At 38.4% G+C, this 24,363-nt stretch overlaps 1 protein-coding gene across 9 annotated transcripts in view; it reads right to left on the reverse strand.

Annotated features, from left to right (window-relative positions):
* Rdl (Resistant to dieldrin) overlaps positions 1 to 24,363 on the reverse strand; it is a 334,060-nt gene that overhangs the window by 38,127 nt on the left and 271,570 nt on the right. Inside the window, exon 7 of one of the 9 annotated variants that reach the window (XM_072305140.1) lies at positions 5,041 to 5,325. The exons of 7 other annotated variants lie outside the window; for them this stretch is intronic. In XM_072305140.1, coding sequence (XP_072161241.1) covers positions 5,041 to 5,325 — 285 coding nt within the window. Of the gene's footprint in view, positions 1 to 5,040; positions 5,326 to 13,652; positions 13,938 to 24,363 lie in introns of all 9 variants that reach the window. One more of the 9 variants, XM_072305139.1, reaches the window with a different exon arrangement.

Below are 24,363 nucleotides of genomic sequence, written 5' to 3' on the forward strand. Positions count from 1 at the left end.
TATCGATAGTATAATCGACTATCCACGCCTCGCTACTGTTTGAGCATGCGCGAAACCAATCGATTGAGCCGTGATCGTTATGAACTTTTCGAGGTACACGAATTGCGGATGTTCGTCTTTTTGACCTCCTGGGCGTTAAATAAATTTTCAAGCTTCTTCTTTCAACGGGATAAAGTCTTGAATGAAACAAGCATGATTTTAGTTAAAAAATGTATGATCTGATCACTATGTGAGATGTGAAAAGAAACTCTTAAAAGGACGAGGGTTGACTTCAGTTATATTTTGAATGAATTATTTTTATTGGTGTTCTTTTTCTTAAAAAAAAAAAAAACAAAAAAAAAAACTTTCCACTCGATTGTCGAATATGATCAATTAAACATCCAAATAGCGGTCACTTAAGTTTTTTTTTTTTTTTTTTTTTTTTTTTTTTTTTTTTTTTAGCAAGGTGGATAGTCTAGTTATGTTCTTCACATATGGAGAGAGTTTGAAATTCAAGCAATTAATTACTTCAAGATCCCCTAAAAAGCAAAGAGACAAGAAGTAAACGGAGAGAGCTGATTGGGCGATCTTGTCCGCATGAAAATGCTTCATTGTGAGACCAGTTTTGATTACTCATTGAATCTTGAAAGGTTTTTTAAAAATAATTCTCAATATTATTAAATTGTAATGTATTTTAACGTTTTATTGAATTAGGTCGGAAAATAGGTTTTTAAAATTTTGGTCAAAAACTAAATTAATGGTCTCCTGAGGAATAAAGTTGCAAGTTGTGAGCGGTTTAGTTCAATTTTGTGCCGGGAGAGGGCGTATAAGCAGCTGGCGTGGTACGCTTTGTAATAAATTAATCGATTGATCTATCATCTAAACCTGTGGACATAGATCGATCTTCAGAAAGTTCGTAACGAACACCTCAATAATCATTTATTTGCCATTGCCGTTGTACCGTTGTGTACAAGACCTGTAAAATCGTGCCCTAAACTTGGCAAATTAGAATTTTACATACATTTTCCTTGAGACTACTAATTTCATTGCAAATTTCAACTCAGCACAGCTCCAGTTTGGTTTGATACTAACTTGTTTTTTTGCTCCAAAATGTTTTCAAAGCTTTCCGCTGTGCTCTGATATAATGATTCAATTTTAAGTTTTTGTGGACTGAGATCCTTTACTCCTTTTTCTTAGGAGCGGCTACATATAGGCAAAAAGGCTCGAATATAAATTCCTATGCATCAACCTAAAACTTCATTTTATTAGTAAAAATGAAATAAAATGCCATGATCAAAAAATTACGTAGACGATGAAATAAGCACATTTTCGTCTTTGTTATTTTACCTTTTTTTTAGAGTCTGCCTTGAGGAACATTATTTTTACCCTGATCAATCATTCTCTCGACGACGATTGAGCGGTTCTTTATCTTAGTAAAACTGCTCTTAAAAACTTGGATGAAGTTTGGCTACAAATGACTCTGAATTTTAATGCCTTTTTGAACGAGCAAGCGTAATTTACTACGAAAATAGGGCGTTCTTTAAGCTGCTGTATTACAATTCAAATGCTGTAAAATATCAAAAATGTGCTTACCTCACAGTCCATTTTTTGGTATAGACACAGGTCACTTGTTACGCATCGTAAAAACTCAAAGGGACAGATCTGAAGACCGAAGGCGAGGCGTGAATGATCGATAATCGGTATTTGCTCATTTGAAGCTATGGTAAAGAATCGATTATTAAGATTTTCATTGCGAACACCCTGTACATCGATCCTTTTCCATAGCTTCAAATGGCAGATCAATCGATACATCGCAAAGCCACGCCACTGCTGAATACTAGAATCAATATATATTTTTACCTTGCAATTCATTTACAAAAATAAATAATGGTAATTGAAGGAATTGTTTGCATCAATTGAAGTAGAAAGTTGAATTTTTTCTCGTACTGTTCAACAATTAAAATGTAAACTAAAAACAAGTATTCGCACAGAGGAGAAAATGCGACAAGTTTAGGTTGAAAAAATTAATAAATAAAAGATACCTTGAAGGTTGAGTGTACCTCTTTAGTCATCTGCAATTTGGCAAAGGTTAATATTTTTTGAAAAATCTCGTTTGGTTTTTGTTTCAGGAATAAGAGACATAATTCGTAATTCGTGAAGTTTGATATTTTTTTCGACAGATCTAGTCGAGTTTTTTGGGGATAAGAGAGTTAGGGGAAAGTCTCAGGAAAAAAGAGAATACTTTGAAGTATGATAAAGTTATGAAGAAGACAGAGGAAAGAAGGTCAGTGGCGTGGCGTGCTTTGCGATATATCGATTGATATACCATTTAAACCTATGGAAAAAGATCGATTATCAGGGTGTTCGCAGCGAACACCTTACTAATCGATTCTTTAGCATGGGTTTAAATGGCAGATCATTCGATATATCGCAAAGCACGCCACGCCACTGAAGAAGGTGTGGACTTTCAAAGTCGTGAGAGACACACTGCTATGAAAACAAAAACAAAAAGTGACTGATCAGCTCGACTGAACGCACACTTGTACCAACACAAACACACCGACACACACAACTAGTGGAAAAGTCAACACAAGAAAAGGCGTGCGAGAATAGTTCTGTACAAACCGAATGAAGATTATGAGGATGGGTGAGTTTCTGGCCAGGTTCACCATCGACGACGTCATCGCGGACCTATGAAACTTGAAGCTGGCGACGCCTAGTGAGATGCTGTGGATTTTTGTCGATTCCGAGGTCCTTTTGCAAAACGATGCACGGAAAAATTGGGTAGAAGGGATGGAAGAGCAACGCAGGTAGGAGGGAAAAGTTGAACTCGATGAGTGGTTTTGTTGCGATGATAAAAAAATAATAAATATAATTAAGTGTAAGTAAACCTGCGAATCATTAGCGATGATACTTTCCATACAGAGCTGAACTTTAATTTAAAATAACTCGCCGGGTCTCAGAGTAACACGTACAAGTACGTAATTTATACCCACAGATTATAAGAATGCCCATTATGTAGGTTAAGACGCTAGTAGATTCCAGATTTAGGAGGCATTATCCAGCCACTGAACCAGGAGGTGGTGTGTCTTGTTTTGAGATCAATCGATCTATCTACCATTTAAACCCATGGAAAATAATCGATTTTCCAGGTGTCCGCAAAGAATACTTTAATGGTCGATTCTTTACCATAATTTCAAGTGGGAAAATTCGATGGTTTGCGCCTCGAACACGGACGGTTTGCTTAATCCTAGAAATTGCCCACATTGAGAATGCAACTGACAGTTTTTCATTTGATGTACGCGAAGGAAAGTAACCGATTCAACTTTTCTTTCATTCTACCATAATTCATCTACAATGAAAGTTATTGAGTCGTTTGCGGTTTCATACCTGAAATTTCGATTTAAGAAGATTGGAAGATTTTGGCGGTTTATTGAAGTACCATTGGTCAGCGATCAATCATAAAACTATTTGATTCTAATTTTGTGTTAATTGCTAGTCTCTTAAAGATCTATTAACTCGAGAAAAATTGTAAAGGCTCAACCAAATATTGAAATTATAAACTGTATGCTATTCTTATCCTGGACCTTTTTAAGACATGTCGAGGTTAGTATTATTACTTCAGCAACGTAATATTAGTATACTAGTAATACTGGTATACTAGTAATTAGTATACTAGTATATTAGTATACTAATACTAGTATATTAGTATACTGGTATTAATATTATTGACGAGCCGCCGCCGAAACAGTCCTTGCAATAATTACATCATGTTTTTGGCGAGTTTCGAGTCTACTATTTATCTATGATTTGCATGCAAGCAAGTGCCTTCACACTAAGATATTACCGAGCCTAAAACTAAGTTTTGATTATTTAAGCTCACGAGTTTATTGTAGTAAGCTTGACTCATGTGAAGTATACATATGAGCCATTGTGAGGCTACGGAAGCTATGAGTGTAAAGTTACAAGGTGCAAACGAATGAATTGTATTAACTAGTATTAGTTAGGACAAATAACTGATTGAATCATTTTCAAAGTTATGCTAATTTTTCACCCTGAAATTATTCGCGTAAGACATGGCTAAAATGTGTCTTCGTCTTTGGCCCATCTTTGGTACTGCGACAATGTGATAATGAGAAGAAGGAAGTTTATCATCAGTTTTAAGGAAGTTTATCCATTTATCATCTACGTTTTCTTGTTTCATTCCTTGCATTGTGATTTTAGTTCTATTTACATGAATCAACTATATTAGAAAATATGGTTTAGGATTATTGTTACTTCTTGAAAAAGATTGACATAAGTGTCGGAAGATAAAATATACTGCGCATGAAACACGTTTGATCAAAAATCCAATGTTAACCAGACTTTTAGCCACAAAGGACAATAAAAAAAAAACAGTTTCTTTATTTAACGAGTGGATGATGTTTATAAGCTTCATTTTATGAATCAGGATTCAAGGAATATGGGACCTGAAAGGATATTCTTGATCGGTATGTGCTAACAAACTAGGATTTACTTAAATTTAATGCCTTTAACGGAAGTAAGAACGTTCAAGTTACGCATACATTGTCCAACTGGAGAAAAAAAAGTGCCTTGATGTGATTTTTTAAAATTCCGCTCGTATTTGAATTAAAGTTACTCAAATTGTGTGTATTATTCACAGAAAACAATAAATAAATCCCGGAATTCCTTGCAATTACAATCATTGGTCATTCGCGAAAGAGGAAAATATAGGACAGATGATCCGCCGCCTCGCAAAAGAAAGCTTCATCTCAGATATGTAAGGAGAGAAATATGAGGTTAAGACGAGGAAATTCCGGCGCAAAGGTAGTCCACTTCATAGCCATTTCCCTGCGGTAATTTTGATCTACTCGTTATTGAATTGAACCATATAAGCGAGGTGGCTATTTTTCATACGAGGTGGAATCGAGAAATGATGCTTCAGGGGTATACTTGGGATCGACACTGACGGATGACACGATGAGATGAGATGAGATGAGACGAGACGTTTGGTAGGAGGGTGATGCGGTGTGGTGGTGGAACTAGAAACGTTGGACTTACCTACGAGGGCAGCAAACACCAAGAAGAAAGAGGTGCCTAAGAAAACGTCGATGGACTTGATGTAGGAGACTTTAGGCAGCGCCGCGTTGGTGGAGGACATGAGCGTGGTCATGGTGAGCACGGTGACCACACCTAGGTTGACCCGGGCCGGGGTGGCCCCCCGGTTGAGCCAGAAACTCACCCACGATATGCACACGATCAAACTAGCCGGCACGTATATTTGTATTAAATAGTAGCCCATCGAGCGGATGAACTGAATCTCACACGAGAGCCGAGAATAATTACCTATAGGCAGAATAAACAGAGTTATACCCACTCTGTGCCATTACTCATTCACTTCATGGTCATGGCAATGCAACCATCACTACAGATATGTGCCAAGCATTTCAATAGCTGTCAACATATAAAGTAATAGCCTCCTCGAGAAGAGTCGAGAATATTTGCCTATGGGTGAAACAAACATGACTATACCTACTCTGTGCGACGCACCACTCATTCACTGAATAGCCATTGCTAGAGTCCCTTTATACTGAGAGTAAAGACGATATGAATCCATTTCTGATTGGATCCGTGGTCTAGGCCTCCGCAATGTCACAAACGGGAATGAAGATTACATTTTTAAAACAATTGCAAAGATTATAAACTAGGATGAACCAGGAAATCGGGGGCACGGCAAGGCACATACGGAATGATAGAGGGAACCGAGACAGGAATTTGGGAATGATTAAAGATTATGAAAAACGTTCAATTTATGTAATCTTTATCCCCGTTTGTGACATCCGTGGGCCGCGTTGTCTCGACTCTCAGTATGAAGTTATTGCTTTGCGACCATCACTACATTTATGCACCAGGCTTTGCAGCATCTATCTCGAAAGAGAGTCGAGAATATTTACCTACAAGAAGAGTTGATAAAAGAGTTACACCTTCTTCGTGCCATGAAACGCACATTCATTTCATAGCCATAAACATGCAACATTCACTACAGAAACCCTTTTAAATGAACTGAACTAACCGTACAAGATGCCCCGTCCAACCGTCAAGTTTACAGCCAACAGTACAAGACACCCCTTCGAAGTGATGCAGTACGCATTGTTCGACCAAAATTCATTTTAATGTATGCAACAGACTCTTTGATAACAGCCTACGTACATATTATCATCAAACAGTAGCCCATTACGCAAATGAGCTAAATTTCATACAAAAGCTGAGAATATCTGCATGGATAATAAAGCTTTTGGGAAGTTCTCACCCTTTTGCTCTGTGAACATTTCTCCCTCTCCCAGCTGAGAAGGAAGGCTAAACTAGCTGTGCTGTTTGGTGGCAGTTCTAGGTACTAATTTTAAAAAAATAGCTGAGGAGAGAGGAATTTCAAGAGATCATTCCATGGGCGCACTGATCTCCTTTCAAGAGCCTCAAGCAGCTATCAAGGTGCAGAGACTGAGAAAACCAAGTCCGAATGTGATATTTTTGTCCATCCTGAATACCAAAAGGCAGAACACACAGTAATAACTCCTCTGCACCGACCATCACTTACTCGGGTCATGGGTAAGCGACCAAAAAGGCATGATACCCCTTTCAAGAACCAGTAATCCAACTGAATCCTCTTGATTATCCACCAACCTTTTTAGTGATCTTCAGCACTTATCATTAATCATTCATAATTAAATCATTTTCTAATACTACTATTTGACATCTATGCGCGGTCCTTGTTAGAGCACACCTATTTAGTACCTCCCTGCATTCAAACATCACTACCCAAATTCATTCTCACCACTTAATCTCAATTGGGACCTTCGTCGTAACCATGTGCTTGCTATTCAAATTTCTATTTGTATCAGCTTCATGCGGTGAGGTACCAAGAGGTCAAACCGAGGTTCATTTATCTCCGATTCGCAGTTTTGGTTGCTACTTGCCTACTAATCCTCGATTCCACCATCCACTCGAGTTCCTGCCTCGTGCATCGTAGAACGAGTTATATCTCCACGACATCCGCCACTACTTTCGCTATAGTACGGAACATTCACTCACGCAACTTGTTCATGAATCGTATCACATAACATGCAGTATGTTATTTACTAGTGATAGACATTGACAATTAACTACACCACAGTAATATTGACGACGATCTATCATCCATGCAACAAACTCACATTTTCCGCCGATATCAACATTTAGCCCTGGCTAGGAATACCTCGACTTCTGCGTGTACATTATGTAAAAATGTTGCATATTATATGAATTGGAAGGCGTTAGTGAGCACCAATCTAGAAGTTTAAGCTATATATTTAGTGATAGGCTGAGCTTAGACTTTCTATTCCTGAACAGGATTTAATTCTTAAATCCTGCCATGTGGATGTGAAATGAGCTAAATGCAGCCAATACATAAGGAACCCCCGAGAACCGAACCGTTCTTTCCCTTCGGTTGATTTTGCAGAAACAACGGTGAAAATTTATATGGACGACATTATCTTCATTTGATGGCAATGGACTACTAGACAAGGTACGAATTTCAGCATTCTGATACATGCTTCGTAACTAAAATTTCATGTAGAACACGATGCGCGAAACGAAAATTACCGCAATTAACTCCTTGCGAAGATATTAAATGATTCTTGATGCGTGAATTCAAACTACCCGCTCATGAAAACTCAATGCTCTGCGTGATTCACATCGCGCGCCAAACGTTATCATGAACGTCTCTGTGACAAAAAAATCTGGCAACCTCGATCTTGACGCTTTGGCTCAGCTATAGCAAATTACTTATAGTTTGAAAAACACATGGTGGGAAATGAACATTGCTCGATTGAGAAGCTTGCTGAAACCGTTGTAGTGCGCGATTTGATTCACGTAGAGCTTTGAGTTTCTTGTGAGCGGGCTGTTCAAATTCCTCGTAACCAATGTGAAATAAAAACGTTAATATCTTCATTAGGAGTTGGTTTCAGTAATTTTCGTTATGTAAATCGTGTTCTACGTGAAATTCTGATAAGAAACATGGATCAGATTGCTTAAATTCGTACCTTATCTAGTGGTCCATTGACTACTAAATGACTTTATGCTTCGTAAAAAACTCGAGAACCTACATTATTAACATTCATATCATGCTTAAAAGTTACACGTATAGTTCTCATAATAAAGACGTGAATTGTCGTCAGTCGTTTCGAAATGGACGATAAATTAACTTCACGATAAAAATGAGGGAATAACGGAGAGAAGGACGTGTAAAAATTGCAAGTGTGTGCGCTCTAAGAAAAGGCGTAAATTCACTATTATTTTGAGGAAGATAAAGGGGAAGACTTTCCTCTCCATTCAATAGAAAAAAAAATGAACTTTTGTTCCTTCAACTCATTGACTTTCCTGTTACATATTTCAGTTTTTGCATCTAGGGTTTGTCAGTTTTTTTGGCCGGTCACTGGTTTGGAAAGACGGATACAGTTATCACTCTCAACATCAATTGCAAACAATGTTGGCATAGTTTTTTAAGTAATCGGAACGTTCACAGTTGAATTTGGTGTTACTAAATCACGCCGAACATACGTTTGTGCACGGTTGAATTGATCAAAATATAAAATTAATTTAAAGCTGCGGATTACACCCCTTCAGTAATTGTTTAAAAAAATACGTAAAAATGTTTCTAAGAGAAATTTGTCAGGGGATTTTTATTTTTTGAATCTACCTACACTTGAGTCTTTCCTAGCACAGCATACGAGATTCCATTTGTCGGAAAAGTATTCTAAGGTGCCAAAACTGAGAAAAAGTGAGTAAGTATGAACACTTATACAAATATACGAACCTTGTGGTGCATCGCTAAGTGAGTTTCTGGCATGAATTTGATGACAAAATTACGCCCTGGAGCAATGCAGGATTAGAGGAGTATCCTCGCATAAACTTTTGACGATAGGATGCAAATAATTGAATCAGCTGATAGAAAAATTGCTCTTTCCATACCGCTGAATAAAAAAATAATCGTCGAAAAGTCACACTCTACTATCCGTGGGTTTAGATTATGAACTAAAATCAACTGTAATTGGTTCCCGGTCGTCATAAAGAAAATATCCCCGAGGAAACATTACAATGGAGCAGGGGGCAAGACGAAACATTTACGAGAGAAGTCGCGTCGGGCTGACGCTGATTTAAGAGGAATAAGAGAGCCGTTTTAGATCCAGTCATACTGTCTCTGAAACTAATTTAATGCAGCATATCACTTGCGGAGGACCGCTCTAAACGAATTTCTGAGCCTCGGATAGGGAGTTTGGTTGACCGTTATGTAATTTGATTGAAATCAACTGTTGCAGGTAGATTTGCCGCTCTGAAAATGCTTTCAAAGTGATTTCCCTCTTTGGGCCGCGCTAGCGTAAACATCGAGTGGTCTAATTTCACGCCGTCATGGCGTATCCTTCGGATGAGAGGCCACAGAGTTTGACAAAATATTCAAATTGATTTTTAATTTAACTAATAAGGAAAATCTCAGAATTGTAGCACAACACGATAGACTTTACCGAACCTCTTTCACTGAGGGCCAGTGGTGATTCTCGAAAGTCGGCAACGCTGTTTGGCCTCCATTAAATTCATGTAAAATAATCGATTCATGGTGAGACAGCTTGCCTTACCTAAAATCGATATTTTTAATGGATTTAAAAGGAGTCAATACAGAGTTGCCAACTTGCAAAATCGCCTCTTCTGAGGGCCATATTCATAGTCCTTCCATAGACAGGTCTTTTCCTTAGGAAGCTCCAGCGGGCTGATAGTTGAAATTGGTAGACAAAGCTATATACAAAGACGGCAAAAAGTATATCGAGAGATCATATAAGTGGAAGCGGGTGGTTGCGACGGACAAAGAAGGTAGAGTCCCTCACGGCAACCCATGTCTATAGTTAGTCCATCATTTTCTCCCATGGTCTAGAAGAACCACCCATTTCAACCAATAGGATCGCTCCATAATCCCTACGTCTTCTTTGTCTATCGCTATGTGCATCAATTTCAACAATCAGTCCGTAGGTGGTTTACCCTGTGATTAAGAGAGGCTGCATGGAAGTCATGAACAAAGCATCATAAAATACGTATTTTCGCATACCTCGGGCGAAATTCAGTATCATAACTCTAGAAATGGATCCTTGCTCTCTAGAAATGCCACAATGATCCACCGCCGCAAAAATTACAGAACACATAAAAAAATATTATGCAAGTTTTGTAAACTTTAAGGTCACAGCTACCTTGAAGGTTCGTAAAAGCTTTTCTTCTGTACTTTGCACTATTTGCGTTGACAAATCATTGCGTTCCCTTGAGAGACTCCATTTTCAGGGTTATAATACTGACCTTCAACCTTACGTATATTCACATAGGAGACAAAAAATATGCTAGCAGGGACAAAGCTATTGAAGACGAATAAAACCGCGAAATGCTTCATCGATCGACGCGATTGGAGTTTCTTCACATTCTGATTAATTTGGCTGGTGTGTATCTTTGTTCTACACTCTGTACTTACTTACCTCCTTAATCTAAATGTATAAGGAGTTACTCTTCTTATAGAGCAAGGTAATTAATCTTTGAATTTTTCCGTTTTCACGTTGTCCTCAGTATTTTTATCATAATCTCTCATGCTGTCTTGATTTTTTACGATAGTGCACGAAGAGTTTCTCCTTTTAGATTTAGATTTTTTTTTTCAAACTCATCCGTGTTCGTGAAAAGAGATTCCACGATCACGTATGAACATTTTAAAATTGAGTAAAATGGCATACAACTTTTTAATTGAAATAGTCTTTCTTCTCTTTTGTTTAAAATAATTTCTTTATTACCAAAAGTTTTATAGTGAAACGGAATATTTAGCATAAGTCCTTTTTCAAAAAAAAAATCTGTATTTTTCTATTCCTTTCTTTTCTTTTCTTTTTTTCTTCTATCCTTACTAGCACTGACATATTTATTCTAGCTATTATGTGCACTTACAATACAAATACAAACATATTATTATTATATTATTAAGTTTAGAGAAAAGTTGGTCTTTGCTCAAAATATTCTATAGATGCATTAAAACAAATCAGGTTCGCGTGAACAACTTTTTGGGGAATTCAATTTTATGTAAATGACACGAATTTACTCTTTTTAATAAAAAAAGGCTTTCACAAAAAACGAATTTTTCTTTAAAAAATAGACATATTTTACTATGGACAATTTTTTTTTCAAAATTAAAGAAAAATAAGGGAGAAAAAAATTCAATAATCAAATACTCATGAATACATTTTCTCTATTCTGAAATTGTATATCTCGATATGTAATGGGCCTTGAACGCAAGCCAAATACTATGATAAGATTCATTGTTTGTTCTTGTAGTCCGTAAAAAAGTAGCTAGGCAAAAGCAGTTGTAGAATTAGTAAGCATATTTCAAGCCGTAAATTCAACGGAGTCAGGTTTAGGTTTCATTTAAAGCATTTTAGGTTCTGTTATAGCGAGCAAGGCAACTTAACTATTCAACAAAGATGGTAGGAAAAAGGAAAGGGTGCGACATTGGAATATTACTGCATGATAAACTGAGGGAGAATCTAATTGATTCGATCAGATTGCAACTAAAAAAAAGAAGAAAAAAAATTCGGAGGATGTCAATGTGGCTCCAAAATATTTTCAATGAGAGCATACTATTAGTTCAAAAGTAATTTCTGAAAAGATACCAGTTTAACAATATCTTTTTTGTAGCCACAACAACTATCCTTTGTATTGCAAAAGAGCGGGGAAAGACGGGAATAGAAAAAAGGATGAAAACTGCGATTGCTGTATTAAACAATACGATCGAATGCAGGATAGTACGTAGGAAAAAATAAATTAATAGAGATTTTATAGGGATTTCTGTTCATTTAAGATAATTTTTTAGATCTTTGCAGCTTAAGAATATTACATTCATCCTGAAATTCGGTTAGCTTGCAATCGCTTTGTAAAATTTTTATGGTCTATAGCCAGAAGTAGCAGCAGAAAAAAAACGAACATAAATTCTAACTTTTTTGTGGCGACTAAAAGTGAATTTCGGCAAAAACAGGTAAGAATTGAGTCTTTTCTCGGCATAAAATTATGATTTTTATTGATAAACCACTGGTCTCACATTAGGTGTACTTTTAGAGTGTTCAAAATTAATCTGAAAATTCCGCGCTCACTGGGCCACTAGACAAGATTTAAATTTTAGTATTAAGACCAAAAATAATGCCCATCGAAAATTCTCACAGGGAAAAATCACTTGATGAACAATAGAAACAGCTCCAAAATTTACTCTGCGTTAGTATATCAAAGTTTACCGCGTCCGCGAATTGAAACGTCGTTAGGGAGTTGTTGGTTCGCACACTAAAGAACGTTAGCCTGTTTAATGATCGTAATCTCTCAATAACAAATTACACGTAAATTACACAGAAGGAAGGGAATCTTGATAAATATTACTGGACACATGAATATCAGTCTAAGATGAAAATCAAATAGAAGAATCTCTGAGGTAAGTTGTCTCACATCAGTCTAACGTTACGCCGGAGGAAAATCCCCGCTCATGCGAACTAATGGATCGTATTCGATTGTGGTTCGACGTATCGTTCGGTTCAAAACAATAGAACATAACCTCAAACCACAATTTTAGGATATAAGGCAGAAAAGCTGAGAATGAGAAATTCACTACTCTCGGCCAATCAGTACTCATACGAATCGAAAATGTATCTAAAAAAACCCGCTCCGTCAGATTACTCGATTGACTTTTGAGGCTATGTTAATGTTTTGAACCAATCGATATCGATACAATCTCACCCGTTTGATGTATCGAATACGATACAGATATATATATAATATAGATATATAATAGATTTAAAAGGCGTTTTTAGTTCAGGGACTGAGCCCTCAGTTATGCATACGCCGGTATCACCTTACATTAATGAACCTAATCTCAGTTCAATGGACTAAAAAACTTGAGTTCAAATTCCATATTGACCGAAATTTTAGGTCTGATGAACTAAGCTTTCGGCTCGCTCGACTGAGGGCTAAGTGTCTGTACCGGAAAGCGCCTACTAAACTTATCGATTCGTACTGGAAAAAAGTCCCTTGGATCTAGAGTCCAGATTCATAAAACATTTAACAAGAAAAATACTCTTGATTCGATCAGATTTTTGCTAAAATTGAGTGCTAAGACTTAATTTAAGTGGACTTCCTTTTGATTCGAGCAAACATCCTCTTAAATCAAAGGTACTCTATCTTATCAAATTTTTTGAGGGCCTGGACTCAGGATCCAAGAGACGTTTTTGAAATTGTTGGAAAGTTTTCTTCTTTAGTGCGTATATTTAGCCGAGGCTTTTCTCTTTGTGCAGTCTTGTCAGAATAGCACCCGAGGAATTCGTCTTTGAGAGGCAGTCTAATGTCAGCCTGACACACTTTAGAATGAATCTCTATTTTAGCAGATGTTAACTGGTATGGCTAGGGAGAAGTCTATGACAGGCATCGGGGCCTGGATGAAGGCACGAGGTGGAGCCTACTACTGATGAAGGCGATACACTACCCGGGAGTCAAAGGTCAGCGGAAGGCAACGTGGACGGGGAGGGTTGAAACCTCTACGGGTGGAGGGTGGGGCGGGGTCGGAAACTTGCTGGTACTGGACTTACCAAGGAGGGAGGCAAAAACCATAACGAAAGAAGTTCCTAGGAAAACGTCAATGGACTTGACGTAAGATACTTTTGGCAAGGCCGCGTTGGTGGAGGACATGAGGGTGGTCATGGTGAGCACGGTGGTGACCCCGAGGCTGACCCGGGCTGGGGTGGCCCCCCGGTTGAGCCAGAAACTCACCCACGATATGACCACTATCAGGCTCGAGGGGATATATATCTGGATCAGATAGTAGCCCATCGACCGCACGAATTGGATCTCGCAGGCAAGCCGCGAGTAGTTACCTGCACACAGACACTGCTGTTAACATATACACACACACACATGACAACATCGAGATGCGACCGCCGGTTGCACGGCACCCGAACAGAAAGCAGAGGCTCAGTTACACTAGAGTCCGTTTATGGAGGGAGTTGAGACAACGCGGCTTATGGATGTCACAAACGGGAATAAAGATTACACAAAGCGAACTTTTTCTGTAACCTTCGATCAACCCATTCCCAAATTCCTATATCCATTCCTTACCGCATTCCATTTTTTCCTTGCCGTACCCCCGATTCCCCGGTCCATTCCAGTTTATAATCTTTGAAATTGGTGAAAATGTAATCTTTATTCCCGTTTGTGACACTGTGAGGGCCTAAAATTCACAGTATAAAGGGACTCAAAGTTACACTGATCACAAAATTCTGTTTTCATGGCTGAAACATGCAGATCAGTATTCGTGTCAGTGGCGTGGCGTGAATTGCGATGTATCGATTGTTCTGCATTTTAAACATATGGCAAAGAATCGATTACTAAGGTGTTCACTACGAACACCCTATTTATCGATCTTTTTCCATGGGTTTAAATGGCATAACAATCGATTTATCGCAAAGCACGCCATGCCACTGATTCGTGTATATGTATTGCAATAATGCATACCATGGGTTCATCACGTGTGCACTTGCAAGAAATCATTCCCAGAATGCGCACTCATGCTTAGTAAATCGAAGATGAATAAAATCATGGCAAGCACTATTACGGTACTTGCTAGTTCTTGTTTATCAACAAGTTTCATCCACCAAAACAAGATTCAATGATTCAAAAAACCGACTGAATGGGACTTAGAGAAAAATCGCTTTGCTGAAATTTCGAGGGAAGTTTTTTTAAGATGACGAAGTTATTCAGTAATTTAACTTACTTCGTGACTTACAGATGAAGTTACAGCATTTGTATCAAAATTAATTATATCCAACCATACACTATAAAGACACTGTAATCTTTCGAATGGGACTTTTGAAAGTGGTGTAATTTTCGTTTAGTACCCGAAAAATATTTATAACAATTAGGTCGATGGCTCACTTACTAAAAACTCTGACTTTTCTAAAGCGTTGTCTGTATAATATTACGCAATCTGAGAAAACAACCAGAGCAGTTTGGTCACTGATATTATCAGACATTTTTTTTACAAAACTCCCCTTGAAGCTTCAGCATGGGAGAATATGTTTTAAAGTTACAGCTCCCCTATTTTTAGAGAGGAAATTCAATTGTAATAAAAAGAAAAAGAGTAGTAAAGTAATTTCAAATGCAGTCGAACTTGGTCGCAATTTATACCTCGAAATTGAGAACGAAGAAAACTAGATGTTAGGCTGTGTATGATTACACGAAAAATTTTAAGAATCTCGACTTAAAAATTCACCTCACTCCTCATCTATTTCAGCCTCTAAAACCTTTCTACCTAGTTAAATCCATTTTACAGCGCTCCTATCCAACGCGTTGGATAAAGTCGCAGGAAAATTGGCTGCGTAGAGTTTAACAGAATTTCTTCTCGTGTTGTCACCATCACAAAGCAGTCTACTATTTATGGTAAAAACAGCATAAATATTAACTAATGATTAATCGAACCATTACTTTAGTACTCCTTTTTCTAAGTATCACATTAATACTATTCGTGCACTGCTAATTTTTAATTGACAATATACCTCCACCCTACTTATAAAATCGTTAAGTATGGAGAAAATGCATCAATTACTCGTAAAATATTTATGGGCTCTTAGTGCGTATAATTGATTGTTTTTAAACAGTGACGATGCATAGGTGTTACTTATTTATTCTGTCTTTCTCAATTTAAATTCATTGCATCATGTAGTTTTAATTTTTACGTACACAAAAAAAGGGTCTACAAAAAAATTATTCGAGGAACATCGCCATTCTCTCCATAAAATTATATAAAAATGACCACAGAGTTCTTGTTAGAAGATCGAGGGCATTTGTTATATGAATTTGAAGTTGATATCTCTTTGACCATGCTTAAATAAACATGCAAAATGTATGATTCCGCACGGAAATCATTAATGGACCACTAGACAGACAATGTGCGAATTAAGCATTATGATATGTATTTACTCATTAGAATTTCATGTAGAATACTATTTGTGCGACTAAAATTATTGACAGTAATTCCGAGCCAAAATATAATAGTTTTTTCGATGTATGAATTCAAACTTCTCACTCACAAAAACCTTAATCTGAGTTAAATTGCACACTAAACGTGACCGTGACAGGCTCTGTGGTATGATAACCTCAATTTCGGATTTTTTTTTTTTTTTTTTTTTTTTTTTTTTTTTTTTTTTTTTTTTTTTTTTTTTTTTAAAAAAAGAAACGAGAGGTTAAAATCTTTTTGCTCCAGAGCAAGATGAAAACATTGATGATCTTGGTTATGAGTTAATGTCGATAATTTTTGTTGCGCGAGTCGTGTCTTATATGAAATTTGGAGAAGACAACATATCAGAATTCTAGAGTCGTACTCTGTCAAGTGAGCCATTGCAGCTTCATTGATTTCCACTTAGGATAGTTACAAGTCAAGACAAAGAGACGTCAAACCACACAGACATATCAGGTGTGGATAAGCAGACATAGTCATGGTTTGAGGAGGAGAGCATGAAATATTAGGAAAATGGGAACACGAAACAGTAAAGGAAGCCACAGAGAAGAAAATAGACAAAGAGAGAGGAAAGGATTACGAGAGATCACACAGGTTTCTAGCTAAATTAATACAAACTTCCACACATAGGTGACAAAAATATACAGTAGTCCTTCTTGTAGCAGACAAAAACTTAGCACCAAATGACGATAATCTTTACGCAGACTGAACAGATACTGAAAGCTTCTAACTATGATAAAATATGTTTGTATATTAAAGTAACATTAAATTAGACGTGAATCATTTGAATGAAACAAAGTTTTAAAAGTGATTAATCATTTTTATAACTCATAGCTGTGATGAAATACCCTTCTGTTCCTACACACCAGATCGAAAAATACAACGTTATAATGCTGATTGAATCCTCTCGAAGAATAAATTATGAAAAAAACCACAAACAGAAATAGTTCTAGATAAAAAAATCAAAGGATTTTCTCCTGTGCGCGTTCAGCTACTCAGAGCTGTTTTTTTTACGAGGAAACACACATTAAAAAATGTGTCTGTGTGTGTTTTCTTCCCTCTTTTCTTCATTCAGTGCGCGAGTCAAAGAGTCATGTTTTGATGGTTGATTTTCATAGGTCCAAAAAAAGTCTACCAAAACGCGAAATTTTTCCGAAAATTTAATGAGACCAGAATCCTAGATTTTACTATGTTTTTAAAGGTCAATACACTGGAAAAAAGTCTTGTGGATTCAGAGTCCGAACTCCTAAAAAAATTTACTTGAAAAAGCGCTCTTGATTCAATTGGATTTTTGCTTACATCAAAAACAAAAAATCTGCTTCAATTAAGAGATTTGGCTCTCGATTCAATAAAAAATACAATTGAATCACTACTGTTTCTTCTTGTCAAATTTTCTGAGAGTCTGGACTCTGGACCAGTGGACAATCGAGTATCGATATTTCCCCATTTGAAGCTAAAGTAAAGAATCGATTATTAAGGTGTTCGTTATGAACACCCTGTCTATCGATTCTTTTCCATAGGTTTAAATGGCAGATCAATCGATACATCGCAAAGCACGCCACGACATTGCTTTGGACCCAAGATAATTTTTTTTTTCAGTTTGCCTCATATGAAATTTGGCGTACAAACTCGGTGTTTGGCTCATCTTGCCATTTTTCGGCGATCCCTAGGATTCAACCATCAGAACACGATTTTGTAATTGACCCATTCTGCCGTGCTAAGGAAGAACGCCATGAACATTCGAGAGTTGCCAAATTTCCCTCGATAAAACACGTAATTAGACGCAATTCAAGCATATTTCCCCTTGAAATTTTCAGATATTTTAGCTTAAATGTCGTACAAAATTGTCTGAAAATTTCGGAAAATAATATTTACAATTTTCCCAGTAAATTCGGTTTTTATCGAAAGAAATTCGGCAACATCTGAAGGCTCATACGGCGTTCTTCCTTCGCACGGCAGCATTCTCAACTCGATTTTTGTTTTACTTTTCCAATGCGCGAATGAAATCCGGCAACGTAGTCTATACCTCACGCCCACTTTCATTCTCACTCGCTCATCACTTTCACTCTCGCACCGCCTTTTTCTCACCCCCCTCCCGTCTTCCGCACCAGTGGCGTGGCATGCTTCGCGATATATCGATTGATCTGCCATTTAAACCTATGGAAAAGTATCGATAAACAGGGAACCCCTTAATAATCGATTATTTACCACAGCTTAAAATGGGGAAATATCGATGGATCGCAAACACGCCTCGCCACTGTTCCGTATCCACCCCATCGTCATTCCGACACGCCTTACCCCGAACTAATCCCTCCGTAAAAAATGCTCCGTCGTGTCTCGCCCGGGTAGAAAAAATCCCGCGAAATGACCCACGTTGAATCAACCCCAATCCATCATCGGAGAAATCATAATCCTGTGACGTAATTAAGGGTAGTAGGAGGCCGCGTCCTACGTGCGCCGAGGACACTCATCAGATCGCTGTCCGTTTCGGATCGAGTTTATTTTTAACGCACGCCGTACAGTGGATCGAGTCAATGGGAGAGGTCGGACAACATTTGGAAGCTTTAATCGCTTATAACTCCAATCATACCAAACTTTGAAGTCTTAGAAGTGGCTCCATTGGTTTCGTTGTGACATTTTATTTCAGAAACATCCCTTAATATTTAAAATGTGACAAAGTAAACATCGAAACTTTCAGTTTTCGTTAGAAATTTCATGTCCGATTTCTTTGATTGACTTGGTCCACTGTGCACCGCGCACTGGAGGAGGGAAAACAATATAAGGAAACTGTGCGTTGCGTGAAAAACACCAAAATCTGATTAAAAAATTGAATTTTTAACTTACATAGCATGAATGTCGGTTCGTGAAACTTGAGGATCCCCCCTCCCTCCCCATCCCCTAATTTTTTAATTGCAAAGTTGGCAAAAAGACTTCGAATCATTGAAACTGAAAATTCGTCGTCTCCCGGACGAAGGGGCTTAACTCCATTCCAAGGTTAGCTGAACTCATTACCCACATCACTCAACATCATCATTGAACTCATTTATTTTACGAAAATGTACCCGTGTACTTTTTATCAAAAATCCTGATTTTTGAATGACATCTGAAGAAGAGTCAGTGAAATTTTTAGTTAAAAATGTCGAGGATTCTCCTGATTAGTATGCGATTTGCGAGGAGAAATTTGGCAACATTGAAATTGAGTTACGATCATTCGTGCGAGGAAAATGACGAACTGTGTGTTAAGTCCCATTTTTCAGCAACAAACTTCAGCAAATCGATGTATGTTGAGCACTACTCATCGAAATTTCCATATCATGTTCCGAATTGGTAGCGAGTTTGCCCTTTTATACCAAACATTCACACTTACGAGAATTCTATTTTGCTGGGTCAAAATTCGATCATTCGATTTATAATATTCCGTTTGTCCCCATCAAGGCACAGTTAAAATCACAACTTCAAGAAAAAAGAAAGAAAGAGAGAAAAAAAACGAATCATTCACAGTCATGAACACAAGTATGCGTAAAAAAGGCAAGCATAATACACAGATTCATTCCTCTGGAGCTACTGTCTACTTAATTGAATTGTTTTTCAAAAAATTAATATTTCATCTTGAAGTTGCCGAGAGCTGAAACGCAAATTGATTTAAAGAGAAACATAATCGAGAAATCTAAACATTAAAGCACATTGTTGTGAAATAAGTTGCGCAGTTCAATCGATGCAATACAATCTTGGCAAATGGACGTACAACGCTGCTGTTGGCTCGGTATTTCAATTTAAAAAAAAACAACGTTTAATTATACAAAGAAACACCCCCCCTCCCCCCAACTGATATAGCAATGATTTAAGAGATTGGTTTCAAATTATAAGAGTTATACGGACTTTGAAATGCTGCGGATATAATACGACTGATATTTGATTTTTGGCCAAGCACGGTAGATAATGTGAAGGAGACAATTTTTATAAGGCAGGTTTTTCTCACAGGTATAAATCTGAATGATTCCGATGTTTGTAACGAGTACAATAATTAACTGATACTTTCAAAAAATGACTTGAGTCAATGCTGTTGTTAGTTCTGAGGATCAATTCTCTGTAACGCGGTAGCGGTCACTGTATACACTAAAGAACTCATAGATTTAACCTAGCAGATGTTGATTTATCCAAGATGTATGGTTGAATGGGTCTGTTGCAACTAATTATGAGGACATCCGACGGATCAATCGCAAGAAAGTCACGTTGAGCACATTAAAAGTGTTTAAAATCCACTCCTTGAAGTGTGTATGTGTCCTTGATTTGTGTATCTCATACTACGCATTTTCCATTTTACCAAGTTCGCGGACACTTCCTTTAAAGTCGTCTCCACTTGTGTAACGGATTTATTGAAAATTTTGTTGGTGGAAGGAACAATAATCTCACACCGTATTCACTACAGAAAACATCAGCTTCAAATAGAGCGCATCATTCACGCTTGCCAATGATACCCCCATCTCGATGCCTTGCGCAACAGAGCTAGTTAGGTTTGAACCGGACTGAGCAACTAAACCAGCACGGGGGATGTTTTGTTGCATACTTCGTCTGATTGAGGGCGCACTGCCGTAGTGATGTTCTTTGCCGCGATAAATTATTGTCTTACATCTTTGATGACTTGCTTCCTGAGAGTAGGTTGCGGTAATGTAGGTTCCCCCGTTTAAAAACAATGGATTTTCAATGTCTTTCGAATGAATCATCCCTTATTTTGATAAGTAGGACCTTCTTAACTATAGAAAAAATCAACTTCAAATAGAGCGAATTTTTCACGCTTGTCAATGATATCCCCGTCACTTTGTCTAGCGCAACAGAGCTAGTTAGGTTTAAACCCAACTGAGCAACTAAACCAGCACGGGGGATGTTTTGTTGCATACCTCGTCTAATTGAAGGCGCACTGCCGTAGTGATGTCTTTTGCCGCGATGCATTATTGTATTAAACCTTTGCTGACTTACTTACTGAGAGCAAGTTGCGGCAAAGATGGGATCGGGAGACATCCGTTCGGGGGCCGTGGCTGGGTGATGCATCCCTGAATCCCTGATCCCTTTCCCTCCTGGACCGTGAATAATTATTTCGGACAAAAACTCCCGCGTTTCGGTCTGTATCGGAGCAACGTCTCCAATTTATCAGGAAATACATGAATTACCCGCTGGGAAGTGTGTTAGGTATTCTGTTCTTGCTTACATTCCGCAACGCTGTTGACTCGCGTTTAATTAAGCCACTACAACGAACTTTAAATCGACTCGCCTCACGACGACAGGCGAATCAATCTCCGAACCTGCTTCGGGTGCGACGGCACTGTCAGGCTTATTCTGCTTCCTAAAATTGTGGTCCAGCGCGCAATTTTGGAGATAGCAGCCCTTATTTTGACGGATCTAGTGGCTTTCTTTGGAAAAGTTGAAAAGTTTATTGGGCCGAATGACTCCGCTAAAATGGCGAAATTGGCCGCACTTTGAAAATAATAGGGTTGTCGGAGACCGGTGAGTAGTTGATTCTAGTTGATGGCATCAAATCGGTTTATTGAATATACTATGATCATGGTTAACACTACCCGATTTATGCTCGTCATTGTTTGTTCTTAAGTATACCTTTATGGGAGAGTTTAGGCACGTCAAAAAGGAGGTTAGGTTTGATCAGGGCACGTAGCTCTTGGGGCCCAAAAGAGCAGCTAACCTATGAACTCGAATTATCCAGTGGTACTAATTTTCACAATTCTTATTAAGACACACACAATAGTAAACTGCGAGTGTAGGTAGACTGATCAGAAATGATAAAAGCACGTATATAAAACATTGATTTCGCACGCATTTTCTCAGTTTCAAAGTCATGATCCTTAAATACGCTTGTATACAATGCGCTGTCGGCAATATTAATTAATCTTTCAAATGCATAGGTTGGCAGCGGCACTTTTCTAGCGATTTTCGGTTTACTCGTTGTCGCCCTTTTGGGTTATAAGAGCTCACTGGAAAAAAAACAGACATTGGATCTAGAGTCCAGACTCTTGAAAACATTGACAAGAAAAAGGACTCTTGATTCAATCAGATTTAAGCTCAAATCAAAAGGAAATCCGCTCAAATTAAGAGGCTTGGTTCTTGATTTAAGCAAAAATCCGATTGAATCAAGAGTATTTTTTCTTGTCGATGTTTTAAAAAGTCTGGACTCTAGATCCAATGTGTTTTTTTTCCCAGTGCCACATAAATCGAGGTGTCCATAAGGTACTTTAGTTTGTCCCGACAAAACAGTGAGGCATGTGCGCAGCGGCAATTTCCGAATGATAGAGTTGCTTTTCTTTCATTTGAACGTATGTAAAGCAATCGATCCGAGACGAGACAGCCTGCATCAAGAAAGGATGCAACTATTTCTGCTTGATGAGAGTGCGGGTTGCCGATCCAGAAAACGAAGGCGCTTTTCACGGCCCTAGATCTGGCATCGGAGGCTGCGAGCGCCCGTTCATGTGCCGTTACGGCATTACGTCACGGCCCTCTAATTACGTTTGTCCGATAAGCGGGACGTCCCTCGGGACCGACCCGGGACCCGCACCGCTTTACAGCCGACCCCGATGTCGGCCGGATAAATCCCGAAATTCCCCGTCCGCAACTGATATGTCGGCCGCGAATCTCGGGCAGCTGAGCGAATCTTCCTTCTCTCCTCTCGCCGCTGCATAATATCTGATTCCAGGACTCAGAGCAATGGGCCTGTTGCAAACTTCTGCTAGAGCATAAATAAGAGTTGTTTCTTATAGATAATGCCTCAAAAATCACGATGAGCGCATCGGCAAAGTCTGAAATGCACTCATAACTTCACAGTCTGCGTAAGGCCATGTCTCCACGGAACGTTTTCATGGGATTTTTCCCAAGTTCGAATCGCAGGAATGAAACTTCTGGGATTTTTCCCAGTTACCGTCTCCACGGGACGGGGCTGACTCTTTGTAGTCCTGCGACTAATTTGCGCGGGAAGATAAATTAGTTAAAGTCGAGTATTTGACCGGGATTAAAATAATAATTGCACTCAACTGAAAATTAGACACATTTTTTAACTAAACAAACATGAACAATGTAGTAATGAATAAAATATAGCACAATTCGTTTTCACTTCTTCTTCTTCTCTCAGTGGGTCCTAGGGGTACAAGTACCATACTTGGTACTGGGAAAAATATTGATTAACTCAATATTTTTCCCAACTTCGTAAGTGGGATTTTTCCCCGGGACAAATCTCGCGAAACGGCTCGTGGAGACAAGGCCTGAAGAAATTTGCGGTTTTTTGAGCTTCCCGCTTCAAAAACGATACCACGGCACAGGTGAACATTTTGTTAGAGGAGTCGTTCCATCGTCGGCAATAATCATCATGGCCGACGCCAATCCGCCAAAACACGTTTGATGAGACGAGATAACACCTGAGCTGGATTAGACCAGATAACAATCGGTGTGTTAACGTTCATATTTTCCACGCTCGAATTGATTGACCTTGAACTCTCCTCGAATTACGCGCGGAACTGCGCGCAAGCGTCGGCCATGATGAATATCGCCGACGATGGAGCGACTCCTCTAACAAAATTTTCACCTGTGCCGTAGTATCGTTTTTGAAGCGGGAAGCTTAAAAAAACGCAAATTTCTTACGCAGATTGTGAAGTTATGAGTGCATTTCAGACTTTGCCGATGCGCTCATCATGATTTTTGAGGCATCATCTACAAGAAACAACTCTTATTTTTGCTCTAGCAAAAGTTTGCAACAGGCCCATTGTATAGAATTTTATAGCGAACCAGCGTGTGCGGTCTCGGGCAACTATGCGGCTCAACCCTAAACGGGGTACGCAACACGTATATTCAAACTCGCGGGGGCAGGGACTTTTTTTTGACCGCCGATAATAGGTAAGTTGCGCTGGTCACAGAATGGTGTTCGATGGTTGATTCTTGTAAATTGGCTCGAATTTAGCAAAGTGAGCTTCATAGAGATGGAAGGAGGGTATGGATTCGATCGACATGAATCGATCGAAAAATGAAAACGTGAATCCATCGACATCGATTCGATCGGAACATTTTTAAAAAACCGGTGTCGATTCGATCGACAAATAAAAACGTGAATCGATCGACATAAACCGATCGACACCGGTTTTTTGATAATTTGTTGATTGAATCGGTGTCGATCGATTCACGTTTTCATTTTTCGATCGATTCATGTCGATCGAATCCATACCCTCCGAATGGAATGGAAAAGAATTCTCTATCAGGCCATTTTATATTATTCGTATTACGTTGGATGTTTACTG

The sequence above is a fragment of the Bemisia tabaci genome, chromosome 10, assembly GCF_918797505.1.
Source record: "Bemisia tabaci chromosome 10, PGI_BMITA_v3".
NCBI lineage: Eukaryota > Metazoa > Arthropoda > Insecta > Hemiptera > Aleyrodidae > Bemisia > Bemisia tabaci.